The sequence below is a fragment of the Parus major genome, chromosome 1 (genome assembly GCF_001522545.3).
Source record: "Parus major isolate Abel chromosome 1, Parus_major1.1, whole genome shotgun sequence".
Lineage (NCBI taxonomy): Eukaryota > Metazoa > Chordata > Aves > Passeriformes > Paridae > Parus > Parus major.
The window spans coordinates 25,567,763-25,588,214 of NC_031768.1; the positions used below are offsets into that span (position 1 = coordinate 25,567,763).

Sequence of the window (20,452 nt, forward strand, 5' to 3'; positions counted from 1 at the left end):
GGGGTGGCGGGGGGGCGTCGCAGCGGCCTGAGGTGGCCCCGGGGCCGGCGGCGCTGGACGCGGCACCTGTAACTGGAGACCCGCCCGCCCTCCCGTCCGCTCCCGCCTGCTCCCGCCTGCCCGCTGTGGCCTGCTGTCGGCGTTCCCGGGTGCTGACTGACCCACGGGGGCTCAGGGTTCCTGGGGGATCCCTCTCCCTCCCCGCGCCGGGCCCCTGTGGCGCCCCGGAGCCTCTGAGGGCCTCCGAGGTACGAGGGCAAATGATGGACGGGAGGCGGCGGCTGCCGCGCTCGGCGCGCTGAGCCGCGGTAGAGCCCGGGAACGCCGCTCTGAGCACCTGCCTTGGATGTAGGGACAACGCTCCGGGAAGAACCTGGAAACGAGCCTGGAGCACGAGGCGCGGGAGCTACTGATGTCATTGCTAGGAAACAGCGCTTTTCTATAGGGCATGAAGTGCTCCGTTGCTTCACGTTTTTTTTCTTGCCCTATCTTGAGTAAAATATGAAACGTGTCTGGAATAGAGAGATTTCAGTGCCTTGATGAGAAGGTTTGTTAGGGCAGCAAGGCTGTTTAACGAGGAAGTGTGTCATGCGTGTTTACTGATAACTACCTTGCTTTTGGTTTCTTGTCTTGAAAGCCACATCACACAACGCTGTCAGGTTTTTGAGATGTGGCTTTGGCAGCAAAGGAAACTTGTTCAGCAACTGGCCAAAATATTTCCCAAATACAGTAGCAGTTGAGAATGCTTATCTGCCATCATTTTTGAGATAGGACAGTCTTTGCGACTCCTGTAACATCTCTTTGGTAATAAATATCGTTATTACCGTTGACCATAGTTCAAATTCAGAGAGCCCAAAAGATGCCACTCACAAAGGGCACTGAGCAGTTCAGACATCCAGCCCTCATGAACCAGTGTAGTGAGCACAGTGATTCACAGTGCTCCTTGACTTGCTTTTTAGGGCTGCCAGCTGAACTGTCGTTGAACTGGTGTTAGAGTGGGAATTACTTGAATCGTTTGTTTGAGATAGTTGTGGCTTATATGAATCTAAAGAATTGCTTTATAGTTTGCTTTCAAATCAGCTTTTGTGATTTTTATATGGTATCACAATTTTGACACTTTTGGCCACTGCAGTAGTCTTCCTCTGCTTAACTGGCAGTTACAAACATCATTCGGTGCATTATCTTTGTCACTTTCTGGCATGTAAAATGTGTTAGGTTCCTGCAGCTGAGGCAACAGAATAGTTTATTTTACCACAGTAACTATTTACTGATAGTCGGGACTTTGTACCAGTATCTTGTACCTTAGTAGCTGGGTGTTTCTGCGTAACCTTAGACTATAATCTTAGGGGAAGATTTTGTGGTGCAAGTAGAGACCCCTTTCTTGCTAGAGTGTGGGGTTTGGGTTGTAGGTGAGGGGAGAAGAAGAAGAGATAATATATGAGCTGAAGTATTCAGATATTTTAGCTCATTTACAGCCTTTTAGTTATCTGAGTGAACACTGATTAGGATAAGGTCGTGATCACAGGAGACTGCACGATTAGCATGGGTGGGGCAGATGTGAAAACTTGTTTGGTGATGCCTTGACTTTGGGACAGATTTTTTTTTTTCTACCTGAATATCTCATCATACCTCACGTACTGTTTCAGTTTTCTGTTTTGATTGAGCAGCAAGCACTAAGCTGAATGTTTCAGGTGTCAGCCTTGAGCATTTTGTAATTAATTTCCTCATTAACATCAAACATACATATGGAATTAAGAGAGCATTTAGGTAGTATATGGTACATGCAGGGAAAGGGGCTATGGGAAATGGAAGTACCTACCCTGAACTTAGCTGCTGCTTTTTGAAATACTAAGTAAGATGGTGCTTGTCTGTTGTTGAGCACGATGAGTCAGTTGGGTTGTGTGCCAAACCCAACAGAGCTGCTTGTGCTCTCTGAGATCTAGAGCACCCGTACATTTTTTCATTACTGAAACACACATCAGAGAACACTTTCCTGAAAATTTAAGATTAGAATCAGACAGGGATTCTCTGTAGTGAATAAGCGGTGAAGTGTTTGAGATTTGCAAAAGAGAAAATTCTTTTTTTCAAGGTAGCATGATGTCATTTCAGAGTCACTGACGTATAATCCACATGTTTCTATTGCACAACTCTAGTCCAAAATAGAATTTTAAACCTTGCTACCAATGTAGAGATAGTTGAGAGAAACTTGATAATGAATTACAGTCAGTGAGCAATCTGGTGCTGAATTATTTTTTTCAGGTTTGGCATAATCGGGTGTTTGGAACTGAGACCAGTATAACTTGATTTTCGCAAAATCTAACTGCTTGAACATTGAGCAACTTTAGAAACATTGTTTTAGTAAATGCTGCCCTTGACATAGTGTTTGCTTGATAGCTGCTTGAAGGGTGTTGACACAGTCTCTAAGGATCTGAATTAGTGTGCCAGTCATCATGTGATAGGTTACTTGGCTTTGACTTCAGCAGCTTTTCTGACTCGTGAAGTAACTTCTTACTTGCTGAGAACTCCGCAGATTCCCTGACAGGCCGCTTTTGAGATCCGTTTCCAAGGTTTCTGTTCAGGCTGACCAAGGAGTTTTATTTTTGGTGTAACCTGCTTCTGGGTTGCTCTGTAGAGATTAGGATGTTTTCTAATCAGTAGGAGATGACAAAGTGAAGAATTGCCTCTAAGTATAGAGGAACCTGACTCAAAGAAAAGATTGATACTCTGTTGCAACATTAACTGCTGTTGTTATCTCTGATAAGCCTTTGTAGGCCTCAAAGATAAAAGCTTATTTGTAGCAAAAGGCACATCTCGCTTTTGCTTGTTGCAGCTTCAACAGTTTGTCTTTGCTCCCAAGTCAGCCATTATTTGGAAATTCCTTGAGAGAGCTTGGCGCTGAAATGGATTTCTTGGTATGTGCTCTCTTAAGCTTGGCAGAAGACATTTTTGGGCATGTGAGTGGTGGGAATTATGACACCTATTTGGACACTCCCTTGCATTATATTGAGTCTATATTACATACTTTTAAATGTGCCTTATGTTTTGGTAAATCAGGATTACACAATCTGACTTAAAGATGGACTGGTGTCCCTTTCAGTCTTAGTATAATAGTTTCTTAACCTTCTCTGTCCCTTGACAGCACCACTATCAGTACTACTTTTTCTACTGTTAATTCCAAATGTGACAGTCTTAGGTGCACCCTGGCATTAGGAGTACAGAGTTTAAATGTGCTTCAGCTCTCCACAGTGGATACTTGTTCCCTCTTTGGTGTTCACCCTTGAGTACAGTAATTCACACTTAATATATTTTGGTTTTCTTGCATTAAACTTCTGATGGCATCTGTTTCCTTAACAAGAACTCACTCCACACGATATGGGAACATATCGTGTGGAGTATTTTTACTTTCCTTGACAGGGTTAAGATCTACTCTGTAGGACTAGGAGAGTGGTTTTACTCAGGCAGTTAGTTTATTGCCTTATTTCCAACATTCCCTCTCCCCTGGGGAAGCCTTCTCTTTAATTTGTCACACAGTGCTCCTTTCTTCAAAACATTGTTTGGGGGCGGCAGCTGCCTTGAAGAATGTGTGTTAGTTGTGTGGTGTGATACAGCAGCACTAACCAGAGCCAGTGCAAAATGGACTTGTGTGAATGCTGAAAAGGGTCTGGCCAGGGGAGTTTAGCTCTCCTAGTGCACTCATGCAATTATTTGATGTAGAGCTATCTCAAGACTTCCTTCCTCTAGATAGAAAGCCATAAAGAAGTTTCATGTGACAAAACTTGATGCAGTTGTGCAATTCTCTGGTCAAATGGCAAGTGTATGGCTGTTAGGTAGCCTTTCCTTTCTAATGCTTTTGTGTTTGTATAAATTGTTTATAATTATAAAGACAGAAGTTATTCATCTGTAAACTTGAATTGAAAAAAAAAAATGTTTACTGCCTTAATTGAAGTCAATAATACCAAAACTATAATCGGAGATTGCATGAATTTGTCTCTTGGTTGGCAAGGATGCATATTCTGGGCTGGATCAGGAACTTGATATAATCAGATGCTGCACCTGCACAAGTACAGCTAGTTCTCTTACCCCCTGATGCAACTTAAACTCTGTTCTCCCTTTTCCCACCACTGTGTGTGTATTCAAGTGAGTCCACCCTTGGCTTTTCAGTCTCGTGTCTGTTCGTGAAAGGCAAGTATAACTCATCATTTCATGGAGACCATCTTGCCTCTTGCAAAGTGTTTTGTATGTCAAGCCTGTCAAGGGATTTTCCTGCTTTCAGTTGTTCCTGTCTTTTTGTATTATCTCAAGGTGGTTCTGAATCCTAAGGAAGTGATCTTGGTCTTCTGATAAAGGACTTGGACCTGGTGTCCCTCAGGGAGTGGTGTATACGTTAGAGGACAGAGCACTGTAGGAGAGCATAACTCCTCAGGGATTTTTCCATTCTGTTCTCTGGCACAGATTTAGGAGTTTAAAGTGGTGACTAAGGTTACCATTGGTCACAAAATGGCACTGAGATGACAGGATCATTCTGAACCATCAGAATGAGTAAATTACTGGGCAGTTTTGTTGACATGTACAATAGAAAATAAACCTTTAGATAATAACCAGCATTTCTTATCTCTGTGGATTAATGCCCCACAGGTATCAGTGTTCGCTGTGTTTGTCATCAGAACACCTGGGCAAAGGTGCAGGGCAACGCATCAGTGCTGCAGCTTAGCTACAGAATGATTAAGGGCTGGCATCCCTTACCCCAGAGTGCTCTGCACAGTAATTCCAGGGTGGGCTGGAGCTGAGGAGAGTCTGTGAGTGTGACCAGGCTGTGGGATACTCCGAACCCCATCCCAATATCCTGGGAGCTGGCAGCTGCGCTGTGCTGCAGCCATGGTTTTCCTCCTGAACAGCATAGGCAGTTAATGTAACTGCAAGCAGTCTCATCCACTGGAGATCTGTGTGGCTTAAAGTACTGATATGGGATATGTGCCCAGGTGTATTTGAATGGCTTGCTAACCTTTATTCCAAGAGGGAGAAAAATGCTAAAGAATTTTTTACTTATGCTGGAAATGTGACTATATATCTCCAGTTTACAAAGAAGTAGCTTTTGTGTTTCCTTATTGTCAGTGTTCCATGTTTCTAATAGAAATTGGAGACAAAGTAAATCATTAACTATAGTAACTGAAGTCCTTTTTGCAAGCAGATGGTGTACTCCATTGCCATTAAATATGCTTGGTTTTCTAGTGCACTACAACCATTCATCTCTCTCCCTTGGTAGGTTTCCATTATATGGGAGAGTAAATCAGGAGTAGCTGTGTTTGACTAACAGGATTTCAGTTATAACAAAGTTGAAACCTGAAAGCATATGCTAGATTGTTTTATTAACTTTGTAGTTTCCAGATTAAACAAACAACTTTATGAGGTGGATTTCTTTAAGATAAATTGTTAGACAATCAAGGAAGTATTTGTTTTGTTTGACTTACTTATTTTATCTCAGACTGTTAATATACTTTGGGGTTTTTTGAGGTAGGTATGTTAGATAAAGAAGGATGCTGGATTTAATTCAAGCAACATCTCTAGTTGTTGCTTTAATAGTTAAAGTGTTTTCTTGCATGAGACTGTAATTGCAGAAATTAGGTATAAAGGGAGAGAGTGCCTTATGATTTTCAATTGGAAAGATGCAGCTAGAATAAATAAGCTGTCTTTTTGGAACTTACTGGAATACAAAGGAAGCATCTGAAACAAGTGAAATTTCTTTGATGTAAGTACATTTTCGTAATTCCTTTACTAGATATCCATAATGTAGTGTTTCCAGCCAGCTGAGTAATGAGCCTAACAAAACTTACTCATTGCTATTGAAAGGTCTTGGACCGCTTCATTTAAATCTGAAGTACTGCACTTGCTGTGCCACAGATAGTTGTCATAGAGGGCTCTGCAGTTTATTAAGAGAAACATTTAAAGCTTAAAGTTAAGAATCTGGAGATTGTATCAGCTTTTGTGTATAACTGCAAAGAATGATATTGTTATGAGATCTACAAACAATATTCTCAACTTGTAGATATGCCCTGATAGAATTAAGCAATACATTATGTAACATTATTAGAAATATTCCCAGAATGGATTGATTCAACATCAGTTTGCTTTTCTGTAGTCTTGACATTTTGACTGTAGTGTTGTAGTGTTTGTGGGTTGGTGATGATTCATGCATTAATCACTACTTGACACTGAAACTGCCTTCACAGAGCTCAACAGCTGCTTTCCTGTGAGACACAGCAAGCTGTTCCTCTGTCTTAAACTGGCTGGAGCAGAGAGTAGGCATGACCTTCTTTCCTTCAGTGTCTTGATTTATTCATCAGTGTTTTTTTCCTAATTTTTCTTTGCTCCTGTGTCCCGTACGTTTCACTCGGTATCATCTGCATTCTTTCAAGACCTTGGGAGCAGATGATGCTGCAGCTCAGTTCCCTCTGATCACCATCCCTGTGAGTGTTGCCTTACTTGCAGTGAAACAGCTCTCACCACTCCATCGAGGACAGCTCACTGTCTTGTGCTGGATGTGTCTGTCTCATCACTGAAACTGCAAATCCAGCAGCTGCTGAATATTTCTTAAGAAGGATTGGGGTTTTATAGCAGTTATTCCACACTGATGAAGTCAGGAGTCGTGTAATTATGTGACTTTAACCTTACAAAAATATAGTAGTTATGCAAGTATTACTATTTAATGTTTATTCATGTCCCTTGTTCTTTATTACTTAAACTTGCTGAGGGTGACTTATCAGCTCTTTATTACCAGAATTTGTCTTCCATTTGGTGCTTTCTGGTATCTCTGCATTGTCCGTTGTTCTCTGAATCATTTGTAATGGACAGGTCTGTCATGTTTTCATTTAGGTCAGCAACATTTTTTTAATTGTTTTTCAGTCTTTTCTTTCCCCTGCATTTCTTTTAAAAATTATTTTTCTTTCATTCTCTACTCTGTTACTTAATTATTTTTAGCCCTAAAATTGCTGAGATCTTAATAGCTATCAAACAAGGGAGTCTGCATGCAGACTGAAGGTTTTCATTCTACCACATTTTTCAGTCATAGTGTTTGTTCAAGGAGCAATGGATTCTTATTCCCTGCCTCTACACTTTTCTATGCTGTGCTAGAAATCTTCAGGAAAGTGTAAGCAGCTTGCTTTGGAGAAAACTAGTGCTTGCAGTAAATGTAAACAAGTTCCAGATGTAAACGTAAAATGGAAGGAAACTTTGCAAATTGAAACTTCCATGTGGACGAACATGTTTCTGATACTGCTTTGAATTGCAATAAATAAAATTTCTTTGTGAATATGTGGTCCTTAATGAACATTTTATGCTGGACATAAGGCAAAGGTAGGACAGTTTTTGTTTGAAATAAGTTTTCTACACTATTTGTTCTTAAGCATTTTGTTTCTTCTGTCTATATCTGATTTCAAGTCCAGACTCTCCAAAAACTGGGTAAAGTTGAATGAATTCCATTTTCAGCTTTGCCCTCTCTGGTGCTGGGAGAGGATGTGATGTTGCTAAGGGGAAGGCAACAAGGGAAAATGCTTGCTGGGTGCCAGAGAAATAGTTTCCAATGTGTTCCTGCAACTGATGTGCCTTCTACTGAAGTCCAGCTGACAAAAGTCCAATTTTTCCTAATAATTGTACACACCGTAGTTTTGCAATGAAAAGTTTTAAGATATGTTTTTTGAAAACTTCTCAGAGAGGGAAGCTAGCTAATGGATAATCCCTCATCTGGATCTCTTTGCTATTATCAACAGTTGAATGGATTAGCATGTTTGACTCCTTAAAGCTTATTTGCTTGTGATAATGGCTTATGTCTTACAGCTGTTTCTTTATCAGGTTTTCTGCAAGACTGAAGTTGTTGCAAATGCAAACTGTTAAAGTGCTTGCATGAAAATGATGCAGGCTTTTTGCAGTGAGGTTCACTTGGGGGGTGGTGGTGGTGACAAATTGAGGATCTGAAAAATAAAATAAGAAACTGGTCAGGTGCAGGAGTATCCCTTGCCACAAATGAAGTAGGAGATAACCAGCTTTCCAGCTGTTTCCAGCCTGCCACAGTGTGAAGCTTTGTTGGCAGTGGACACTGTGACTGGTGTGACACTGGTGCCAGTCCATGCTGCCATCAGAATGGACGATTGTGTGCTCCCCTTGCTGTGTGTTCTTGCACTGTTAAGTTGGTACTTTGGGCAGTTGTACTCAGCATGCTATGGGCATAGAGGCTGGAATGGAACAGGGGGCAGAAAAGCTTTTCTCTGCTTTTCTCAGCAGCTCAGTCTGAGTTCAGCTTAAACCAGTCAGGAAAACATAACCTCAGTCTGTGTCAAGGTCTCGGCCTCCTCCTCCTCTAAAAGTGTGGAGCGTGTGAGGACGCTAAAGAGAAGTTCTCCTGGCAAGGGTAGCATGCTCTATCATGCTATTTTTGGCAGTGCCTTCAAAACATCTGCAGTCAATCCAGGCTTTCTAAATGCTGCATTCAGTGCATGTGCAGCTGAGTGTCCTGGTACAGTGGGAGTGAAGGCTGTGTGATGTGCTGTGGGGGGAAGGCAGAGTGCTGGAGGCATGCAGGTTCAGATAAGCTGAGTCAGGTCTGAAGCTGCCTTGAACACTATGACTGGCATTTGTTGCATGTTTTTCTTACCTCTTAGGACCCAGCGTGTCAACAGTTTTGGTTTGGGTGGCTTTGCATTTTTATAAAAGAGGTGTTTAATTTGTCTTCTGTTTGTTAGTGACATCAAAGCTAATCTAGAGACTGCTAATGCTCAAGTTTCCAAACTCAATAGATGCTTAAGTTGTACTCCCAAAATGTGCAGTGGTACATATTTGTCTCTTTGGGATTAAAAATGCAGATTTATGTGACACCAAGTTAACCACTTTTTATTTTTATCAGGCTTTTTACAGGCTTCCTCTTCATTTGAAGTGAAAGATTCAAGTGGTAAGGTCTGCATAATTGCTGATTTGACAGTAGCCTTCTCAGTGGAATACAAAAACAACGGGCAAAAAGAGGTAAGGGCAGTGAGTATCTTACTGCTTGTCATTTACTAGTATTTATAAAATATGTGGTATCTTTGCACATGTGCAGTATTTAAATTTTCCTCAAGTATCTGCATGAAAAACTGCTTCAAGAAGGATTTTTACTCTCCCAGTCAGGTTGCATCAGCTTTTCTTTATTACAGATGCTTCTTCTGATTAAACGGTGAGATTGAGGCTGTCTGAAACAATCACAAACAAAACATGTGAAATTACTTTAGTGACTGAAATTCCACACCTGTCCTGTTGATAACTAAAATGGCTTTCACTGGAACTGTAAAGGCAAAAATACTACGAGTTCTCTTTTGGTAACTTGGTCACTTGCACATGGACTAAATCTGAACTGAAATGGCTGTTGGCACGTAGCTTTTAAACTTTTTAAACTCTGGAAATCTGTGACCTTACGTAAAAAACCTCTAGATTTCAGTGTATCTGCAGACTAGTGCAATGCATACAAATTGTTCCATATTAACAGCAAAAGCTTGTTAATGGAAAATTAAGAATTTGCTGTAACAAATAAATTTTGGTGGGTTTTTTTGTATCTTCACTACTGAATAGGAGTAGAGGATTATTTATAGTCTTATTGCAGTTTTGTGTTGTTGAAGTAGATTTTTTTTTCCTAGCCATCACTGTAATACAAGGTTAAAAAAATCCTACTATTTTACCAGTGGTGCATTTGCTATGTGTGATTTGAGTTGAGCCTTATATTGTATAATCCATGTTTTCAGTGTTGGTCTGAAATCCTGCTGATACTAGTATATGTGTTTGAATTCAGAACTGACTTCTTTCATAACATACTTTTGTCTGTTTCTTCTTGTAAGCAGTAAGCTCAGAAGTTCCCAGTAAATGTTGTATTTATCTTCAGATATCACATTTCTTCACAAAGTGTAATAAACTCAAAGTATTACAGCCAAGATATGTAGGATGTACCATCCACTTTTGTTCTTGGTCAGTTGTACTACAAGAAGTAAAGCTTAAATTCTCCTATTTTTCACATGTCCAGAGTTTACCAGATTTGATTCTCGTGGTACAGAATTACTGGCAAATTCATATTGCTGGTTTAGGAGTAAAAAAAGTCTAAGAGGTGCTGTGGGTGTGTACTGGTTTGTACCCTGTGATTTCACAGAGCAAGATTCTCAAACTTGAATGCCAGTAACATGCTGCTTGCTACATACTGGTATATAAGTAGACATCTTATAGTATATATTATTGTCTGCTGTATGTTTATAACAGTTTCATAGGATATCCAGAAAGCTGTGAGGAAAAGCTTACATGTGTTTTATTTTGTACCCCACAGTTTGTACACTTCTTTCTTCCACAAAACGCTTCAGTAGACTCACAGAGCTCATGTGGTAAAGATAACGCATCTCATCCAGTTCTGGTATTGGATTTTGGAGCAGGGCATTCATTAACCCTGAATTTCTCAGAATCTGCAGACAAGTATCAAGTTGAAGAGTTAGTTTTCCACTATAATCTGTCAGATGCAACTTTATTCCCAAATTCAACTACAGGTAAAATGAAAACTTCCTGTTGTTATTGTGAAACCTTTCCAGATGTAGTACTGAGTCCTTTCTTTAAATACTGGTACTTACTAAGGCAGTGTCTCTTTTTACAGGAGAAGTGAAGACTGTATCACAAAAAAGTATTATTCAGGCACATATGGGCACAAAATACAGATGCATCAACTCCAAGCACATCAATATGAAGAATGTGAATGTTACTTTCAGCAATGTCACTTTGGAAGCCTATCTCACAAATGGCACTTTCAGTGTGAACAGTAAGTATCTTGTAACAGAAAATGTACTTGATGAGCTAATATTTCCAGTTATAAGTTGTTTAAGTCCTGATTAATCATATTTAAGGTGGGTACAAGCTGGATCTGAAACACTGATAACAGCATCTTCGGAAATGAATGGACTTGCCCCAGGATTTCTCTGTAGGATGTCAGAATCTGTGGCCAGGGGATAGTGCCCTAGGTTCCCGTGGGTGTTGTGCTGTGCTCTTCATGCGTGTGCATGTTAAACACATGCTGCAGTAGGTTGAGTGGGCACATGGCCAAAATCCTAGTTCAGAAGTATCTGATAATTTCCAAGCATTATGGCCTTACCAAAGTAATTTGAACTAGTTACTGCGTGCTCTGGGTAAAATTAGTGGAATAATGGCAGACAATAGAGAATTGGTCTGAAGAGAGCAGAAATGTACATCTTCCTACAGGAGGTTTTATGTCAGCTGTAACAGTTTTTTTCTCATTCAGACACAATCACTAAGTCATATTTTTATTCTGATTGCTTGTATTGAAAAGCAGTGTGAAATTTTACTTCAGATTATTAAAGGCCAATTATTTAATGGTGTAAAATGGTTCAGGTCCTTTGGTTTTGTGGCAGCAGTCATCAAACACAAAAGTGCTGTATAAACTGATCACCAGGATCTATCTTCAGGGGTGATAAGTCTTTGCCTTACTTTTAGAGTCTTCATCTTCCCTGGGAAATGTAGAACTTTTCTTTAGCTGTTAAATGAAATAAATATTAAAAATTAGGGTAGCCTAATTTTTAATGGATACAATGAACAAGTGCCTTCTACTGGAGTATCTCTACCTTGTCCCTTTTCTGAAAAATACCTTGCCTGATGCATGATAATGGTGGCATTGACTTCTCTTATGGCTGCTTCACATGACTGGCAGATCTGAATGCATCATTCCCTTGTTCAAACTTTTCCATTCAATGAACTGGTTTGCAGTAGAGATGCTTACCTACATTTACGCTTAAAAAACCCCCACCAAACCCTGATTTCTATTACTGCAGTCTTCAGAACTGTATCTTTTTTTAATTATGAAACTTTGATCTAATTGTTTTACCAGGTGAGTATGATAAGTGATCATTTATCAGCAGACTCAAACATAAGACATGATACTGGAAGAAGCTGATTTTTAACTTTTACAAAATATCAATAAAATCTGCCTACTGTGTAATACTTTCCTTTTTGAGACCTTAAGATCTGCTCTTATATAGTCCTCTGATTCCCTTCTTGTAGGCTTGAGCCTTCCCCTGTCCCCTAGGCAGGTAGTTGTTGATAAACTTTTGATCTGGACTTTTTCCTTAATGTTTTTTTTCTCTGTAAATCTTTAATGAAAGGCTATTTCTGCCAGTGGTCTGTACAAGGCTCACTGAAGGGAAGAAGGGTCAATATTGAGTGCATCTACATAACTAGTGATTGTGACTTCTGTTAGTGGCATAACCAGAGATTGAGACTTCTGTCAGTGTACCAGAAGTTATTGACTGAGGGGGATGATAGTGGTTATCTGCAGCTCTGAAAGGGAGACTTCCATTTTCTCGCTGTTGGTAGTTTTGCCAGCTTCTTTCCTGTAACTGTCAAGAAAAGACGTAAGAATTTGTCTCATCTTTTGATCTATTCTGAAATGCTACCAGAAACTGCTCTAAACCAGTTCAGTAAAAATAATGTATTAAAACTCCAACTAGGCTAAACTTCCAGTCAGTGTGATTTGGTTGTTTCCATCTTTGCCAACTTTAATAAGAGCCTCTATGTGTTGAGGTCTTGCAGATAAAGGGTAAGTCTCCATTGAAGTACCCAGAAAGCTGCTTTTTGCTTTGTTAGGAAATAATTGCATTTTGGGATCAGTCCATTATCAGTCTAAAAAGTACGGGATCACTCCTTCTTCATCCACCTTCATTCTCCTCTTGGACTTTGTAGCAGTGGAGTAGAAATAGGAAAGCATGCTATGTTGCAGTGTGTGTGACTTCAGATGGTGTGATTAGAGTTCCTTTCTCTGAGCCATAATCAAAAGTTAAGCTGCTGTTTAAGGCTATTTATTAGATGTCATATATCTGCAAATATGTATGCATTGAATTTTAGAAGTAGGCCCTTTGAATCAGAGTTGATTGTTGCTGCAGTTGCTGTTGTCCTTAAAAAGTTGCAAGTTGTTTTCCCTGGCATATGGAGATGACCTTGGCTTGGAACATGGAAGCCTCTACTTTAGTAATGTCTTTGTTATGACCTTTGGTTTTGGCTTAGATGTTCAGTGCAGGAATCTTTCTGGCTCCCAGATCAAGTTTAGATCTTGCTGCCACATGTTTCCAAGCACTCTGGCAAATAAATCAGAGTTGCTGTTCCTTTGAAGTTGCTGCTGGACTGGATGTAAAGAGGTGAACTTGCACACCTTCACAGCCTTGTTAACCCTGTGGAAGGTGGCTCCTCGTTCAGGGCTGAAGGGAGGATGGGTGTGAGACAATACAGCAGAATCCCCTTGTTAAGGACAAGAAGAGCCACAACAGTATCTGAAGGCTGCTCTGGGTATTGCCAGAATAATGAGAGTGAGAGAAAGGAGAGCACATCTCCTGAGAGACTACTTTGAACAGTGGGCAGGAGAACTGTTCCTCTGCTTTTCCTACATGAGTGCCCAGAGAGAGTTATAAAGATCCCAGCCTGGCTGTGAACAGACAGCAGGAACACTGGCCCTGTCAGATTTATCCTGACCCCATGGCAAAGCAAAATTATGGTCATGAGTGAAAGTGGATGTGGTCACCATGAACTTCAGTAAATTACCAGCAGAGGTTTTTCATGTGCCAGGCTTTAAAAGGGTCTGAAACTTTGCAACAAGAGTTTAGGTAATGCTTTGCCATTGTGTTTCTGAGCATTTATTATCTTTTATTAGGAAAAAAGCTACTTGAAATTGTGTCTTCCTTTCCCTCAATGATTAAAAATATAGTTCATCCCACAGCTTCATTTTGTTTGGTAGTGACTGTTTTGTTTTCTCTGCAGAGACAGAATGTGCTGAAGATAAGGTCTCCACTACTACTGTAGTGCCAACAACTCCTAAACGGACCACTAGCCAGGTTCCAACGACTAACCCAACACCAACATCATCACCCTCAAATCCTGCAGTTGGTAAATACAATGTGACTGGTCCAAATGGAACCTGTGTACTTGCCTACATGGGCTTACAGCTTAATATCACCTATCAAAAAAAAGATGAAAAGGTACATTTTGATTTTTGCTTCTTTAAAGCCTTCAAATTTCTTCTGTGGGGAAGACTTGGTAAATTATTGTAAGCTAACCTTTTTCTTTAAAAAGCCCAGCTGTTAATGTTCATCCATCATTATTCTCTATTTGAGTTGCTTAACCTGGTCTAGACTAGTGACATTTCAAACACTTGTACTGAAAGTGGTTCTTAAGGATTTTTCCATTCACTGAAAGCGGTATAAAACTTGTCTGTTGACTCCACAAAGTGTATATATGGTCATTTAAGAGGAGTAGTAAAAATTAGCAAGGTATGAGATGGGGAATCCTGTTATCAAAGTTGCAATTGAAACAAGATTTTTAAAATGTTAAATAAAATACAGAAATTGGGCTGCAGGCATAGAGTGAATGACCAGTAGAAGAGAAAATTCCTACTGTAAAACTGGACAGGCTTGTGACTTAATTACCTTCCAGCCAGCACTGAAGACATCTTGATTTGACTTTGATCCTTAAAAGCTCCTTAAGAGCTGATTTTAATAGTTTAAAAAAAGAAAAATACAAGGTTTTTGTAAGTTCCAGCCCTGCTACAGGTTCTTTCCCTCCACTGTTAGTGCAGAGCCTGTGCCAGCCCTATAGACAAACCCAAAGGCACTGTTGAATGCCTCCAGTAGGAAACAGTGGTGTTGCAAAAGGAACTACTGCGTTTATTTATGATGTTGATAACTGAAAGGCAAAATCATGAGCCCTTATAGCTAGTGTGTGACTGTACAATAGCTTGTTATGATGGTAACTGTGTTTTAGCCACCTTAATTGTGTGAAATTACCTGATTATGGTGTTCTGCCTCTAGTGGAACAGCTGATTTCTAGTGTAATGACCAGTGAGAAGGTGGCAGATAGGTTTTCTGGTCACATAAGGCTCAGCTAACGGCTACTGAAAGGGTTTCTAACCCACAGCCTTCTGCAGATGCAAGATGGTATAGAATCATGAACCATGGACAAAACTAAAACATTTTGAACTGAAATGATACACAAGATGATTCTGCTGACAGGTGGTCCCTTAATTGCTTCTACTTTATGTCAAAGCAGTATTTTATAGCATCTTGCCTTCTGTGTAGTTCGATGGTTCTTGATGTTTTTCATTCTGCTGCAAGGACCAATGCAGTTTGTGTGGAGAAAGCAGTGGGTTCTTGGCTGCAGCCAGTAAGAGCTGCAGAGAGCTTTGTTAGATGTGCCCTTAGTTGTCTGTTAGCCTGGTCACGCAGGTGCAGCCTGCACAGGTCTGAAATTTGTGCCTGGATCTGCCCTGGTGTCTGGAACATAGAGAAAACACCACACTGTAGGCATGAGACACAAGCCAGCTACACCTCAGCTGACTGTAAGGTGATGTGCTCAGGGTCTTCAAGTGTCATCATTGCTCCTCTTCTCTCTCAGATGGGTTTGGATTTGCTGAATTTCATACCACGTAATACAACTTCTTCTGGGAGATGCGACAATACATCTGCCTTGTTGAACCTGACTTTTGAGAAAACCAATGTTATCTTCCAGTTTGCATTGGTAAGAATCTCTGCACCAAGTATGTAGGGTCTGCAGGACTTCCCATAGGGGAAAACTAGCTGGGGCAAGTGCAAGAGGAAAAAAGCTACAGGAAGGGGAGTAACTAGTTCCTTTGATTTTAATACTAGGATTTATTTTGTTTTTTATGCTTGGTAGCCACTGTGTGAAAAGAATATGTTTATGTGTATATGCACACATACATATTTGTACACAGAAAAGTATTTTGTTTGGAGTGGGAACTTCCTTGAAGATTATGTTGTTTACTGTTTAAGGCTTCTTGCTGAAACTGGGAGCAGCCTGTGACAAGCAGGCATCTCATCTAATTTTAAGCCTGGAGCTGGATTTAGTCCTCATTAATATTCTGTGTACTGCCCAAAGGCCAAGTGTGCTTGTGTTCTGGTCTCCTATAATGGCTGGGAATCCTGTTTCCCACAGCCCTGCCACAGGTGCTGTATAGAAGCTGCATACCTTCAAGGACTGAATCCACTGTTTGTCACAGCTTCATGGTGCTTTTAATGCTGATCACCTTGAGCTGTTGCTATTAAATGACTGCAGCTCTGTGGGGTACCTAGTTCACTGCAAGTAGGCTGCTTAATAAATGAGTGGGCCTATGCCTGCAGTGTGGAAGTCAACAATTTGGGGGTAACAAAGTCTCTTTTCTGTCTCTTTGCCCTCTCACAAAATATTCTTCCTTAAGGTGCATACTTTATGTTGCTTTTCTCTCCTAAAGTCCAACTAAACACCTCCTATGGATGCTAATCGCATTTGTGGTCTACATTTTAAAAACCTTTCTCAAGCAAAATGCATGCAAAATGGCACCTGAACAGCTTGTGTTGTACATCATCAGCTACTGATTTGTTGGTTTTGTTTTTTTTTTAAAGAACTCAAGTGCTGAAAAATTCTTCCTGCAAGGTGTGAATGTAAGCACGATCCTGTCTCCTGAAGCAAAAAGTAAGGACTTCTAAGAAATTTACTCTCTGTGATTTCTTCTGTAAATATTAAGGGTGGCCTGCATTAAGTAATATATGAGAAATGTTGGGAATGAATGTATCAAATTGCAGATTTAGGAGCTTACAGGTCCTGCTCTTCAGATTAGTATAATAAGACTTTCTCTTACACAGATCCAGAATTTAAAGCATCAAAAAACAACATGAGTGAGCTGAGAGCTTCAGTAGGGAACTCCTACAAGTGCAGTTCTGAGGAGAATCTGCAGGTCACGGACCAAGCCTTTGTCAATGTATTTAATGTTCAGATCCAGATTTTCAAGATTGATGGAGACAAATTTGGGCCAGGTAAGAGGCTTGCATTTGGCAGCCCCTGTTAAATCCAAGATTTGTTAAGTATACTTTGATATAAACATAACATTCTGTAGTCAGATGTCAGCTTGAGGGTGCTATGCTTAGTCTCTGCATGCCCCACTACAGATGATGTGGGGGCTGATTAAGATGTCTGAGTTGAGGCTAGTGTGAGAAGTATGTAAAAAGCTTTGAAACAACTTGGACTTGTTCCTGACGGTCCAGAGAAGAGTTAAGGAGGGCTGCTACCTTTCCCTCCAAACTGTGTGCAGACAGTTGTGTGAAAGGGGAAAACCTGACCCTTGTGACTATGATGAAAGCAAAATGATTGTGGAAAGGGTCACATGGATGTTTATGATGGCTAAATTTGTGTGTAACTAACAGCTCTTGAGGAGGAAACAATCAGTATTATCTCCATATTGTGTATACAGCTGGTAGACTTCATCTTGAATAATCATAGTGGACTTGGCTTCCTTTTCATTGTTGGCAAGCTAGCTGAGCCAGTTTTATCTACCTGCTGAGAGCAGAATGCTGAAGTTCTGGATGTAGCCATCTGTTGGTGTACTGGTACCTAACATGGATCTTCTTCTCTCTCTTCAGTGGAAGAATGTCAACTGGATGAAAATAACATGCTGATCCCTATAATAGTTGGAGCAGCCCTTGCTGGTCTTGTTCTAATTGTCTTGATTGCTTACCTGATTGGCAGGAAGAGGAGCCACGCTGGATATCAAACAATTTAGTTACTTGCACTAAAATCCAGCGTAGATGAAAAGCAATTGCAAGAAGCTGGGGGGAAAAATCCCCCTGCATTTCCCCTGAACTGGTTGATATTGTAAGGTAACATCTTTTCTTGCAAATTGCTTCTTTAAAGTCTGCTTTATTAAATGTGAAATCATCTTGCAGCATTTAACTATGCACAAAAATAACTTCTGAAGATTCTGGTGTTTAATTTTGCTAACTAGTTTTAATATTTACCCACTTAGAAACAAGCTAAAAGTTTTTAAGGGTGCTTTTTTTGAATTGGCATAAGATCATGTCAGCTGCAGGTTCCAGAGAGGGATGTTGCTAATTCTGACTCAATTTCAGAACTCTTAACAAAGGGAAAAGGTTCATTATTTGCACCGCTGCCACTGAGCAATGATGTTAAGTATACTGACGATGTATTTGAAAAAATTAGTGACAACTGACAAAATTGAAATCTAAAATCTGAACTTCACCTTGTCTCTTAGGTGTGTATTTTTTACTAAGCTTTAAACTCAATTCCTGGCACATGCAGGGTGTGAATGACGCAATACTCAAACCTTACAGGAACTCTTTATGATTGGACAACTCCCCTGTTTGATATTTTTGATGCTATGCCAGCTCGTTAGGAGCTGGTACTTTTTTAAAATGGGTGTTATTTTTATTTACTTTTTTTTGTAAAGTGATTTCAGTCTATTCTGTTGGAAGGTTCAGAGAGATCCTGTTACTGCACATGTGTGTACAATATAGATCTCAATCTGCTGATTCTATTGCTTTAAACTTGGCTGGGGGGTTGTACACTTTAAGGATCAGTTCTTATGTATGCATTGCCTGTAACAATGCTAATAAAGACACTTTTTTTTCTGTATTTCTTAGTATTGCTGATCACTCTTAAAACCATTTGTTGACCATTTATTGAGGGCTGAAGTCATGGTTTGGTGATATTTGGGAAGCTTCAAGCAATCTTTAGTGTGGAGTTAAACAAGTGCTTAAGTTTTTTCTTTGTGACACACAGTGTGTGTGTGTTTGAATCGGGTTCGAGTTGCACTTTTTGTTTGGAAACAAAGAAAGCTGTGGGTTGGTGGTTACCTGAGAGCTGGAGAAGTTAACTCTTCAGACTGCCACTTCCTGCAACATGTCGGTACACCCGTGTGCCTGGCTAAGCCTCACTTTCTGACAATGCTGCTGAGGTTCTTAGTCTAAAGACTCTGTAAATGACATTTCATGTTTGATTCTGAAGTTGGCCTCTTAGCACAAAGTGGGAAACACACCTCTGCTGAGGGCTGTGTGCCTTGTTATATGCTGGAAGTGAACCTTGGTGTTTAAAGCTTCCCTGACTCCCTTCTGCAGCAAGGCTTTGGTGTTAACAGCACCAGCTCCACAGGGCAGGAACTGGGGCACACCAGAACACTGCACAGAACACTTCTGACCTAGAGAGCCTAATGCAGGGCAGTAAGGCTGCTGTACTTTGGACCAGTGTCCTGTGATGTTGAAGCTATCAATTTTGCTAGTAGTGAATAGTGTTCCCTAGTACCTGCTGACATACTAGGAGTATGTTATTTCTACTGTTCTTATAATTCAGTACTTGAGGAAAAAGGTGTGTGTCTGGTACCATTAAGGATAGGATAGCTCAGAATCATTGTTGACAGTGGCTAGTGGTAGTGAGAATTGTTAGACAATAACAGTCTTTAGTTGTCTAGAAGAGCACTCCTCTGCTTGCTCTGAAAAAGGTGATTTTCTTTTTTCACCCCTACTACAGAATGAAAAAAAAAATCTCAATTTGCAGAATAGAGGGAAGCCATGCTTCACAGGGAATGAAGAGAGCGTGGAGTAAAGTCTGAAAAGGATTGTGCTGTTAAAATGTGAGGTGTTCCACAGTAGTTTGTTGCACAGGGACCATAAAACCCCAGAAAGTGCTCCAGTTTTCTTTTTGCCTTTCCCCAGCTGGAAGGAGAGGATTTGGCCACGAGAGGGCTCTGTTTGGACAAGAAAGCAATTCCCAGACCTCTAGCCCCAGCAGGGCTGGTAGTGACCCGGTGCCAGTACAGACTTAGGAACTACCCAGTGTCTTCCCCTGTCAAAGAAGGCTGTGGGTGGATATCTTTACAAATGTTTCTCCTCAAATTTTTAGGGACAGGTGTTGGAGAATTGCACTACAGCTGCTCTATCTCACACAGCATAAACCAAGTGTTAGTGAAGATCACTGACTGTTCTCTTGCCCTGCACTTTGCTGTATTTGAGTTCCTGAAGTGAGAGCAGTGAGGAAAAAGATGCTTGTATTCCAGCCACTGGCTGGCAGTGGGGACTCAGATCACATATTTTACTCTCTACACCAAGAAACAGGTTCTGACAATTTAAATTAATTTATTTTGTACAAATGGTAACAGTGTCACAATTAACACAGCAATACATAATTTTATACATCTGTTTGCTTTTAATATTACAAAATTCCCTGGGACTATTTTTTTTTTAAGGAGGGTCCTGACATTGATCACATTCTAGTCTGAAGATACCATAATCCTTAAAAAATAAAAACAACACACCACCAACAAACAGTAACAGAACCACCAGTTCCAGTTATCAAATCTGACATACAGTACAAAGTGTTAACACACTTGAAAGGCAGGAAAAAATTGGTCAAGTGTCAATTAATTAATGGAAAGCTTAAAGTGTGCTTTAATCAGTGCAAATAGAGGAATGTGTCAATTGCTGTAGTAGCTGACCACCTGATTACATCTGGCACGTTATCCCTGAGAAAGCAACTTCTCCCTGCAAGTCTCTCGGAGTTTGTTGATTGTTGCCATGGATAAGCTTCCAGGATCGGTGAATATTTTCTGAGGGCAAAAGAAGAAAAT

The 20,452-nt window shown here is 40.4% G+C and overlaps 2 protein-coding genes across 13 annotated transcripts in view; one reads left to right on the forward strand and one right to left on the reverse strand.

Annotated features, from left to right (window-relative positions):
• LOC107202655 (cullin-4A) overlaps positions 1 to 18,465 on the forward strand; it is a 57,710-nt gene extending 39,245 nt beyond the window's left edge. For 10 of the 12 annotated variants that reach the window (XM_033512988.1, XM_033512995.1, XM_033512994.1 and 7 more), the window contains 8 exons: positions 8,894 to 9,009; positions 10,331 to 10,544; positions 10,649 to 10,810; positions 13,810 to 14,027; positions 15,439 to 15,561; positions 16,443 to 16,512; positions 16,683 to 16,853; positions 17,457 to 18,465. In XM_033512988.1, coding sequence (XP_033368879.1) covers positions 8,894 to 9,009; positions 10,331 to 10,544; positions 10,649 to 10,810; positions 13,810 to 14,027; positions 15,439 to 15,561; positions 16,443 to 16,512; positions 16,683 to 16,853; positions 17,457 to 17,596 — 1,214 coding nt within the window. In that variant the 3' untranslated portion in view covers positions 17,597 to 18,465. Of the gene's footprint in view, positions 1 to 8,893; positions 9,010 to 10,330; positions 10,545 to 10,648; positions 10,811 to 13,809; positions 14,028 to 15,438; positions 15,562 to 16,442; positions 16,513 to 16,682; positions 16,854 to 17,456 lie in introns of those variants that run through there. The other 2 variants (XM_033512998.1, XR_004496501.1) reach the window with 2 other exon arrangements.
• Positions 18,466 to 19,937: 1,472 nt separating this feature from the next.
• Positions 19,938 to 20,452, reverse strand: part of GRTP1 (growth hormone regulated TBC protein 1) — a 34,397-nt gene continuing 33,882 nt past the window's right edge. Inside the window, exon 8 of the mRNA XM_015633103.2 lies at positions 19,938 to 20,431. Coding sequence (XP_015488589.1) covers positions 20,342 to 20,431 — 90 coding nt within the window. The 3' untranslated portion in view covers positions 19,938 to 20,341. The remainder of the gene's footprint in view (positions 20,432 to 20,452) is intronic.